At 41.3% G+C, this 12,119-nt stretch overlaps 1 protein-coding gene across 4 annotated transcripts in view; it reads right to left on the reverse strand.

Annotated features, from left to right (window-relative positions):
- The window catches only part of NRK (Nik related kinase), a 100,018-nt gene that overhangs the window by 27,112 nt on the left and 60,787 nt on the right, over positions 1-12,119 (reverse strand). For all 4 annotated transcript variants that reach the window (XR_008451517.1, XM_054075896.1, XM_054075898.1 and 1 more), the window contains 5 exons: positions 8,761-8,892; positions 7,920-7,987; positions 6,199-6,311; positions 3,236-3,333; positions 2,190-2,308 (listed from right to left, as the gene is read on the reverse strand). Coding sequence is in view for 3 of the 4 variants with exons in the window: in XM_054075896.1 (XP_053931871.1) it covers positions 2,190-2,308; positions 3,236-3,333; positions 6,199-6,311; positions 7,920-7,987; positions 8,761-8,892 (530 nt within the window). In the remaining variant the exon portion in view is untranslated. The remainder of the gene's footprint in view (positions 1-2,189; positions 2,309-3,235; positions 3,334-6,198; positions 6,312-7,919; positions 7,988-8,760; positions 8,893-12,119) is intronic.

Here is a 12,119-nt window from a genome sequence, read left to right on the forward strand (position 1 = left end):
TCGCATCAATGGAATAGATATACTATACAAGAAGGTAAGATGCTGGATCACATACACGGACAGCCTTTCCTTTAAACAAAAACCTGGTGTGTGTGAGGAAGGATTCTAGCAAAGAAAAACAAGACCGAAAGCTGCTTTACAGGTGAAAGACAGCTGCCCTTAGTCATGACTTCCTCAGAAATGAGCCTTCTCAAGTGGTTAACTGGATTTGTTCAAGACGATATGAAGCTCTTTGTCTTGCATATGTGCATGTCCCAGATCTAGCCCTACTGGGCACTTCTATGAAAGCTGGAACGTGGACATCAGAAGCTGCTCCGCAGCCCAGGCAAGAACAAGAAAAAAGATTGTTTTCAATAGCCAACTAAAACTTGGACCAAGGCGTCTCAGTCAAAGCCCATACAGAAACCCCTCCTACAAACTGCAAGGGGCTTCAGATCCTGCGTTCACCTGCTTTAGATAGCAAGAAAAACAAAAGTCTTCACTTTATCCAGAACATGCAAAGTTTCAATGCTGGCTGCTGCTTTCACTTTGATCATTATCCTTTTTGCTTTTTATTTGGTGGCAATCAGGATCTATTCCCCAAAGTACCTATCTTTCAATAAAAATTACATTCGGCTGAGGTGAAGAGACTTCATTAACAGACAAAATTATGCTTCTGATTTTATGGGAGTTCTTGCAGTGGCTGTGTGCAAAGAAGGCAAACCTGACATGGATGGTCCTGCTAATTCCACTTATGTAAAGGACTGGTGGTTCTCACACACAGAGCAGATGGAAATAACAAATGCGGATTTCTAAAGGCTGAGATATCATTCCTTCAAATTATTACCCCATGCAAGGATCACAGCAATCTCACACTTACACAGCAAAGTCATTGCTACAGGGCAAATCCATATTTTTAAGTAGAATCTTTATGAGGTCTAGATTGAATTTTATGACTTGAGTGAATAAAACTTTCTACAGATCAGAATAAGGTGGTTTGGAAGAGGAGCAGTAAGAAGATAAAGGCATTACAGTAAAAAGAGCTCTTTCAGATGCACTGAATAAGCCATAAGATTTTTAACATTCCCCCTCCTGATCACTCAGCTTTGAAAATGAACTTCAGAAATGCAAATCAGGAGCATATGCAGGTGCAAAAACTCTACCTTCTTCAGAGCAGCACAGGGGAAAGGACTGGTACCAGGCCAACACAATAGCTTGCCAACAGTGCTACAAATCTGTGCGTCGCTTCCTGAAGGCTGACAAAACTGCATGTGCAATTATGTCAGAAGAGCAACGGCCCCACCCCAAAGGGCTCAGCGGCCCTGTGACGCATTTCAAAGCAAATCCTAGAAGCTGAATTAAACTGAAGTCTCTTTGCAAGAAAACTAGAAGTTCCATTCATCAACACTAAAAAATAATCCTGTTTGCTGTTCCAAACAGCAGGGCTGGCCAACTGATCCCCAACTCTTTCACTTGGACTAGCAAGATATTTGCAGTCCATTATTTCTCAACAGAACACACATTTTGCATGACAGGTAAAACACCACAAGATGTCAGTCACAAAATCAACAAGAGAAACTGAAAAGCTAGAGAAAAACAGTTCATGTGAGATCAGCTTGGTACAAGTCACAGTATATTGTCTGGGAATAACAGCAATTGTGCAAAATAACAGTATTAAAAATACAGCAAATTTTACAAAACCAAATCCTGCTTACACTACCCCCTCTTTATAAATAACCCTGGTGAAAGAATCAGCTTTTCAGTGGTAACTATTTCTCCCAGAGTGAAGAGACTATCTGAATACATTTCCCTTGCTTTTTTTCACTGTAACTTGTCCTTAACATGAAGGTATACCATTTTCTTTCTCTCTCCTTTTTTCTTTCAAAAATTACATTTAAACATAGATCAATGTGAAGTAATCTCCAAAAATGCATTATCTATTGATATTCAGTTAAAACAAGGCATTTCCTCATTGTCCCAGGGCAGCAAGTCATCAAAGCTTATTAAACTGCACACATCTGATGGAGCAAACGTTTACCCCTGGGAGTCCATTATAGTGCAATTAAACTGCTTAATTACAACTGACATAAATGATGGATAGAAACTGCAGAGGGGAGTTAGTATTTATGTATACCAACTTTTTCCAGATATGTAGAAGCGTGTAAGAAAAAGGGAAGAAAATAATAATAAAAAAAAAATTTCAAGCCAACCTTGCATGGTTTACGTCATCTTCATCGCTGCTGCTGACTTCGTCACTTGATGAGGAATAGTCTGCTGCTTTTAAGAATGAGCTGGCACCATCCTTCCCCTTGGCAAAGGAGACTGGGCTCTAAGTAAAAAAAACTCAGTTGCTTTTTTTTTTTTCTCATGGAAGAACCCGTTGATAAACAGCATTTGCAATATTTTACTGTCCCAGCAAATATAGTTACTGTCACAACAAAAATTGCTTTTGTTGGTCCATCACAAGTAGGTATCTCAAACAGCAAAGTAACGTAAGCTAAACCACTTGATTTTCCTAAAAGCTGAAACGTGACTAACTTTAGTCAGCAAGTTATTTTGAACCTCAAACACTTCTGATTCAACCTTCACACTTTGCAGGAGCACAGAAGCATTTCCTCTTTCACACAAGAAAAGGAGTGCTCCGCACCAGTACTCAGGGATTACACCGGCTTCAGTTCCATTCCCTGGACTACCAGGACACAGCTGTCCTGCTGCACAGCACCTCTGGGACAGAAAGGTAACACCAACACAGCCACGGCTCACACCTACAGGGCAGTTCGACAGCTCAGTCCTACAGGACTAAGTAAACGAGAGAGAGAAATAGCAATCACCATTGGTGACACATCAACCAACAAAGAGCCAGGACAGCCTTGAGCGCATCACAGCCTGGTAGCGCATATTCCAGACAGTTACACACTGGATATCTGCACAAGTCACAGGCATGGTCTTGACTTCTGAGTTGCAGAATTCCTCAATATTAAAGACATACCCTTCCTTTCTGAAAATTTATGATTAGACAGGTTCAGAAAAACTGAACTCTCTGGTGATGACCTGCGCTGGACACAAGTCAGACCTGGACCGAAAGTTGATGAGACACATCAATGGTACAGTAAGCTCGAGCCATCCCCCCACAGCCTCTCAGATGGACTCATTAGCTACGAAACTCAAGCAGTAACAGAAGAGCTGTCTGCACAGGCACGGCCTCAGTGAAAAGCATGAACAAACAAAAAATATCAGTGGATTTAAAAGAACCTACTGCAATCTGGCCCAGATGAGAAACTTTTTCAGACTTCTTATGCAGCTGAAAGTGGTTTTGTGACAAAATGTCCTCTGCTTTGGCCGGTCCTGGATTCCCTAGAGGGGAAAAAAACAGTTTCTTCTTTTACATGCATGTGCAGCAGAGTGAGAGGGGGCCTGTAAGATAAGCACATACAGTCACCCCCAAAGCAGACACCAGCCTCTGCTGACAAATTTCTTTTTTTTTCTTTGTTACAAAGCAAAATCTTTTTGCTTGTTTCCCAGTGGTTCTGGATGCCACAATATTATGTACATAAATCAATACTGATACAGTTTAATGCTGCAAGAGTAAAACAAGCAGATCAAAACCTTGGCAACCTACTCTTACTGTGCACTAGCAACAGTTCCAAGGACTGGAAAGCAGCTTGCAAAGAAGAAGGGTAAGGGGATTCTAATCCCTTCCTCTGATCCCCTTCTGTGAGGGGAGACAGCTCATCACACCAACAACTGCTGGGCACATTCCAGCACTGAGGTTGCGACCCAGCCACATTCCTGTGACTGCAGACAGGGTGGGCAGGGAGAGGGTACAAGAGCCTGGGCGCTCGAGGGACATTTTCATGAGCAAACAGATTTGTCCTTCATAAAACTGTTGTACAAAACAGGATTCTCTAAACTCAACTGGGCTGGGGGCAAATGGCCGCATTAAAATCCGCTCGTGAGCATAGGGGTCAAGCTAAAAGCAGAGGAGGATTCACTGCTTCCTATGGAAGCACAGGGAGAACCATTTTCTCGTCCCTGCTTCCCTTGAGGCACATGGGGTGTCACTTCTCAGCTCCAACTTCCAGTCTGCAGTGTAGGGAGGTGGGCAGTAACAGTCTGCATTTTTGCAGAGGGCCCTGCCCCCTCCTGCAGGCCAACTCTGCATCAGGTGGCACCTCATGACACTCTGCCCAAGATCAGGTGCAATTAGCAAGGAAGCTGTTGCACTACGCTTCCCTCCCAGGTGGCTTGAGGTCCTACACGAGCCACCACGCCTGCACAGCTATCGAATACCCAAGCAAATGAGACTAGAGGAGCTGGAGGCCATCTGCACATGCTGGTGCCATGTTAGGAGGGATGCCTGCAAGTAATTAAGCAAATCTTCCCTTTCAATGCCCCACTGCCCACACAGCTATCTGTGAAGAGCAAAATCAGCCTGCGAGAGATGTTGTCTTCTGAATACAATTCCTGATGCAAATGGAAAGCAGATGTGCCCTCACCACTGGGACACACTAGCCAACTCAACATCTACCTCATTCAGCAGTTTCTCCCATGACTATCCCACTGCTCCTAAGAGGACCCCTTGCAAGCTAAGGGGGAAGTTCACACACCTGAATACAAATTAGGATTTGTATTTGATAACTTACATAGTTTTATCACTATGGCTTCATGTATTCATGTATTTTGTAAAGCTTTTAAAATTCAGAATTCCTTATCAGTCAGCGAGTACCTAAGCAACTCAGCAGCAGTATTAGCTTTAAAGTATTTATAGCCCTTTCCTGCCCAATTCGTTATCCCTGTGGGCTTGAGAAAGCAACAAACTCTTTCTGGAAATCCATATGCCAGAACTAGCTGTAATTTAATGACGCTTAAGAACCCAAGGAGACAGTTTAAACCACAAGGGAGTTTTTCTATTCTTTCCATTGCTGGCGAGGTTTTCATTTCCCCATGCCAAAATAGCACAGGAGTTACAAATCACACAGGCAATGCAAAGCTGAGCTGGGCTCTTGCACATTGTTCATCTCTATGATGTTTTATGTTTACTCAAACATAAAATGACATAAGAGCAAAAAAGAAACATAACCCAAGCAGTTTGAAGCATGGTTTGGATTTCTCTTGGAGCAAAGCTTCTTATTCTGTGTAGTCAGTGAAAGCGAATCTGGCTTGGTTGTGTAAGTGTAATAAATAACCAAGTTATTCTTCATTTATCAAGGGCTTCCAAATTAAAAATGCAAGCATCAGTTTAAAAATAAATTACCTCAGTAGCCCACTGGTGTGGTTTCAAAACATTGTTAGCATCCACCCTGCTCTGAATAGGGCATGATTCCCCATCTCCTCGCATCTGTAGCAGTCAATGGGGAGGCAAAGTGTTGTAACACAGCACTGCTTTGCAAGGAGCTACACAAGAAATTAGCCTACAGTTGACCTACAGAAAACATCCTTAGGAATAACAAAAGAGGACAAAAGCTGTCCACTTCTGCTCTGCGGCCCCATGTACCAAAATCTCAGGTCTTGTCTCAGTAATCTGTATTGCAAAAAATCTGCACAACCATGAGCAAACCCTCTGTGTTCCTATGCTACTACCAGGGATACCAAGATAGCTTATGAAGTCTCACTTTGCTTACAGTCGTTGAGCTTATCTACCTTTTAACTTCCCTTGCCTTTTTTTTTTTCAGTTCCACTACTTTTCTGTAAATAAAAGAATATTGGAGCAGCGTTTCATAAGGTGCTGTACAGTCCTATGCTTCCTTCAGACAGTACTTTATTAGGATGCAGAGATATTAGCGTACAGCGGCTGCTCATCTGTATCATCTTATCAGGGGCAATGCAAAAAAGCAGCATACAGTAACGCAGAAAATGCCAATGGGTGAACACGAGTACTGAATTACATACGAGTCTGTCATATTGGCTCTGCTGAGTTTCAGTGGTGAGAGAAAGTACAATATAACTGATGTTTTTCAATTCTTAATTGAGGCAATTCAAATTTTCTATATGGAAATGTGTTCACAGTCACTTTGTGACCCAAAAGAAGAAGTGTTTATACTTTAAGAACATGGAATGATACAATCCAGAGGGCTTTCAAAAGCCTACCACCAGAAGACATTGTTAAAAAAGAAAAAAAATCACATTTGCAATGCAGCATTTGACACCCTTTCAGAAGCCCATTCCACATGATAGGAATTTTTCACATTTTGACTGATGAATCTTTGACTTGGGAATCACCTGAGGTTGACCGGCTGCTCTGATGAGATCCCATCTCCCACTGTGTGTTGCCAGGAGTGTTGCTGCTGTTTAGCTTCAGAGCATGTCCCCCGGGGGATGACTGATGAGTGTTGCTGAACAGAAAGACAAAAAGCAGATCAGACTGTCTTGCATGCAGGAACACACACTGGAATGGACCTCCTAGGCCACTGAATCGAGTTTCCCACTGCTTCTGTATGATATAATATTCCTGACAAAGGAATGTTTCCAAGCAGGGCCACCTAACTGTGAGAGATGATGATGGAGAGGACAGTTACCTCTGGGCAGTCATTCTGGGAGATTACAGAGATTCACAAGGCATTACAAAATATCCTACTATATGTACTTCTCCCTTGGCCTCTTCTGATCTGTGTCACTGATTCCAAAATCTTATGGTTTTTACAAATAATGAAACCTGCTCCAGTATCTTCCTACAAGACACAACACTGCCCCCTTATCAATGGAGAAAGGAGCACATCTGATAGTAAAACAAGCTGCTAAGCTTGTGAAATAAAAGAGTGGCTCACCCAGGAACACAGGCCCAGAAGCCACTCACTTAACATTGTGGTTTATTTACATGGGGTTTTTTTCTGCTTTGCCTCCTAGAATTCCTAAGTAAAGAGCATTTAGGGCTTGACTTCACTTAACAGCTACTCCAGACAATGCTTCTGACTTTGACTCATCAGAAGTGTTGCACATTATTCTGTTATGTCAGCTAAATCTATTCCTCTTTCAAATCTTTCTAACCTTAGTTTCTCACAGTATTACATTCCCTGAACCGATGTCCTGTGGAGCAACCCTTTATCACTGAGCTCCCAGCATCCTTGGTCTTTTCTCCTGGGATATGAAAAAAAGTACATTAGCCTCAAGGGCAGCCTGCCAAAATAGTCAAAATACATCTACAGACAGCGTAATTGCCTGTTGAGGCTACTGCCAGGCAAAACAAAACCACAGCACAAGTTTCACAAGCATAATTGTAAGTCCCTGTATGGGTCAGACCCCAACTCACCAAAGTACTCAGATGCCTAACTCACCTCTGAAACTAAAGGTGCCAGCAGCGCTATAGACTATCTGCAAGAACATCCAGGCAGCCCTGATCAACACCACTCCTACCTGCCATCACTACCAACTGGCTTGGATCTGCACCTTCTGCAGCCACTTACGCTAATGCGAAGGGAAAGTAAAGCATCACCAAAACAGAAGAAGTTAAATGATTGCACAACATACTGCCCATTAATTGGGAAATGGACGCACAATTTGTACACAACCCACTTGGGCATGCCAAACAGGCTGAATCAAATGAAACAACTCACGGCAGGAATTGATAGAAGCGATTGATATAGATAGAAGAATTGATATAGATGGAAGCGCCCTTATATATTAAAAGTAATGCTTTCCAGCAGAAGACAGAACTGCCTTGCATGAAATGGATATCTACAAGAGGCTTGTTTCTCTTTAAAGCAGTTATGTCAATTAGTAAAAGGAAGCTGCCTTAGATGCTTTCTCCAGGAGGATTTCTTAGTTACTTTTGTGGACAAACTGACTCAAAAGACAAAATAATCCTAACTGCTGTTACACAAGGTATAAACTCACGTCAGTTTTGACAGTACTGAGGTTACAGCTGTGTTTTTAAAAAATTTGCTTTAGTTTTCCTATTGACAATAAATCAGATTCGTCCAAGTATAAAACACTTAAGGGCTTACCTTGAAAGGCATCTCTGATGGCCAGGCTGATCCCTGATGTAAAATTTAGAGGTTGTCCTTTCTGGAACCTTAAGGATTTAATCAAATGTTGTAAGTTTGCTACTGATATTTTACACTCAGTTAATAAACTTAATGCTTACCCTGTATTAATGCAAAAAATCAGACTAACCAACACAAATAAATAATGCTTCAGTGGGACCTGTAGAGAGGTCTTCCATGATATCAACATTGGAAGCTGCAAGTCAGCAGCAGGTGCTTCCAATTTGCTCCAAACCCGTGCAATGTCATGGTGCAGACTGCAAGTGGTTTGCACCTTTCCCTAGAGTCAGCATTATTCTTGATCAATATTGAAAGCAGAGAGGGAAATGTATCTACAGTCACGTAATGCAGCTTTCCTGAGGTGGTGGATAACCTTATGTTACTATCAAAGGGCTGGGGGAAGAGAGAGAGACGCAACCATGCCCCAGCTGCAAAGTAATAAAATGAATAAACACACGCATGCACATACACATCCCGGCACAAACAGTCTTGTATTTGTTCTTTAAAATTCTGTTAGAAAGAGAAATACACCATCACCTGAATTACACCAATTAATGAACTTTTCTGTAATAAGCCAGATTTTTCTCAGGAAGGGCAGCTACAAATACTTACAAATAAGCTCAGAACACCTGCTTAGTAATTAATACTTTATTTCCAGATTACTGAGACCCAGTTAATGTACAAGCAATGAAATTTTCACTCAGTTTCATGAAGTCCAGAGGATGGATACTACACAGCGCAGGCAAACCGAGCAGAGTGCTATTAGCCACAGACAGTACCAAATACCCTGATTTTCACATACCTTTGGGGGTGGTTCTTCATTTTGACTCATGCTCCAGAATACGTCATCCTGCACAGGGCTGAGTGGTGTCGTCACCATATCTGACAGTGAACTGCTGTGGTACACATCCTTACTAGCTCGGAAATTTTCACACTTGAAACAGATGAGATACATGTTGAATTTTACTTCCCTGCTTAGGTAATGGCTGTTTGTGAGATCAAATTTTTAGTAAACATACAAGGACAATTGTGTTTGGATACAGCCCTACTCACCTTGTTCACTGTGAAGTAAGTTACTCATTAATTTACAGCATACTAGCACGTTAGGCACAAATATTTCAAGGTGAAGGGTACAATAAGGTGAAATAGGAAAACCAGCTATGCTGTGCACATACCTCCCCATCTTAAATCTACGGCAATGAACAGTGAACTACTTAACTGGATGATGAAAAAATTACTGTTAAGTAGATTTCATTCAAACCGGACCAATGCTTCCATCTCAGAATTTAGACAGTATAATCACTGAAGGAAGCCACCTCCCCCAAGTCAGATATTGGCTTCCAAACAAGTCTTTGCAAGCCCACCATCAATGCAGAGTCAACAGAGACAAACTGCCAGCTGGAAGTGCTCTCAACTCTCCAGCGGTCATGAGGATGCCCTGGCGCTCCTCTGTAACAGGTTTTTCAATTACTTGAAAAAAAACCAAACTTGAGACTGCACTAAGAAATAAATAAGAAACTACACTCAGATCTGCAGGTGCTCCCTTTGCGACCACCTGTGTTTAAAAGATATATTCAAAGGTATCGAACTAGAGCATTAGGATAGCAGAAGCTGTAATCACAGGGAGGGAAGTAATCAAATAACCTCCCTACAAGGTCTTCATTCCAATGGAATAACAAGTAAGAAGTGTAAAACTCAAGCTAAAATACTGAAAATTTGATCCTCTGATTCCTTCTGTATTCAAAATAAATAAATAAAGTAACAGAGGAAAGGTCCCTTAGATTCTACACACCAATGACCTATTACATCAGCATCTTCCAAAGGGGAAGAAGAGCTAAAAATGTCAACTGAATGTACTTACCCTTCCTGAAATGAAAAATCTCTTGCACACAAGACCAAAACATGCTACCACACCTCTGCTGGGAGGTACCTCTTTCTCAAATCCATGGCAAGACCAGCATCCCTATCACTCGAAAGGCCTGAGAAAGAGGCTGGTAATTTCTGTCTGAGTTGAAGTTCACTCTTGTGTCCCCACTAAGTTAATGCAACTTAGATCAGAGGCAGCTGCAGTTCAGTTTCCCCAAAGAATGACTCAGACAAGTGTTTTATTAATTTTTTTTCGCCAAAGTCTGTAAAATTCTCATGTTCCCTATTAAAAAGTAAAACACAGTAACCGAGTACTGCACACAGCTTTTCAATAGTCTAATATGATTAAGAACTCCCTATAACTCCACAATACTAATTCTTTAATGGAAACAATGACCAAAATCACTTGAATATTGATAGATACTAATTCTAAAACTAGTTAAAGATGCCAAACATCCATTCAAATGCCCCATCACAACCTTCCAGACCATCATGGCAAACTCAACTGTCAAAAAACAGTCCTGAGAAGTTCACCTAGTTAAATATTCAGGTGTTCTTTCTGCCTTTTTGGGACAACACGTTCTGTTGACTCCCTTTACAGAAAATAGCTTTTTCAGCAGTTATAACATCTCATAATCCATGTCCTTTCATTTTGTCAAAATTACTTCTTTGTCCAACATGATTGTCACTAATAATAGTCTTTAGTTAACCGGAATTATTTCAACAGGAAAGTGTTCCCCTGAAATGATTCACCCTGAGTATAGGAGTAGGTTTTATAGCAAGTGTATTATTATCAGAATATAGGAAGATTTTTTTTTTCCTTGCCACTTTTTCAACAACATGGTTACATTTTGTCCTAAATTCAGCTCTTGAGTTCTGAAGACTGCCGGAAAACTACTGGTGCTTAAAAGCAGCAATGAGCTTTGTTGAACCATAATACAAGCGACTGGGTGAATCCAAACTCTGCAGATGGTATCCACACACCTTTGCGCGCAGAGAGAGACCAGTACACCAGTTCCATGTAAAGCCAAGAACCAACACCTGCTTTTGAGATGATTTCTGTGGGATCTACAAGACCTTGCAATTCCACAGCAAGTTGAAAAATCTCTCAGCTAACATGCAAAGTCATACTTTTTGATATTCCCCATAAGTTTTACAGACAAAATAATTTGCAAGGGTGGAATGTTATTTTTTTAAAAAAACAATATGTAACTGATTCTAAACTACTCAGACTTGAGCCTTAAGTTGATTTTATTTAAGTAATACTGAAAGAACAGGAGGTCCTCTTGTGCACAGAAGGTTCTGGCAGACAAAGCATTACCTACGACGTGTCTTCAAACCATAAAGGCACACTAAGAGCTAAGAAAATGGACTCGTTTCTCCCTGAAATGATAACATATGGTGATGTAGTACAAAAGACTGATTACTTAGGAGCAAAAATTTTTGAAAAGACACACTGCAGTGTTTTTTGGGGATGCCTAAGTTACTAATTTGAATGGAACCTCCATACATGGGAGTAGACAAGCACAACTGTTGTTACAAAACAGCATAAGGAAAAGGATTTTCTTAAACTTCTGAGCAGAGCTGCTCTGGGATCCTGGGTCAACCCATGACCTAAGGCACAGTTAGTTCTTCTAAAATTGCTAGCTTTCTTGTTCTGCTTCAGCCATGGTATTCCAGACAATAGAGAAGATCTAGCTAGCAAATCCTACAGGAAAAGTAGAATCAATTTAAAGATGTTCATTTCAGATATGAGTAAATTCCTCCACTAGTCAGGCAGCAGGAGATGCTGGGCACAGAAACAGACTCTGACTTTGTTCAAGAAGTGTCTGTGAAATTCTGCAGGTAGCCCAGAACGGCTCAACCCAGACCACCAAAACCAACGCGCCAGATCTGCCACCACGACGCAGCAAACATGGAACAGGTACAAAACAGGTGGAAATGGTGCACTCACCCTTCCCTTACCAGACAGACAGGATGCAAGACACTAAGAAATCATTCTCCTTGTGGCTCAGGGGCTGTGTTAGGATTTCCAGTGAAATAATTTTGAGAGATTTTGGCAATCAGGATGTGCCACGAAATCTCACAGAACACAATCATCTAAAATGAAAAGTCATTTTTGTATGAGCAGAGATGACAGATGATCCTTCCCTGACAAACCTGGCTGAAAGTTCTTCAGCACAGACATCTGTGATGAATTCAGTTTGCATTTTAACTCTGCAGTTCACTTCTATTCTGGATCAACAAGGTACCCACGTACAGAGCTTCAGTACATGCTGAAAGTCTTTTAATGCC

The sequence above is a fragment of the Cuculus canorus genome, chromosome 10, assembly GCF_017976375.1.
Source record: "Cuculus canorus isolate bCucCan1 chromosome 10, bCucCan1.pri, whole genome shotgun sequence".
Classification (NCBI taxonomy): Eukaryota; Metazoa; Chordata; class Aves; order Cuculiformes; family Cuculidae; genus Cuculus; species Cuculus canorus.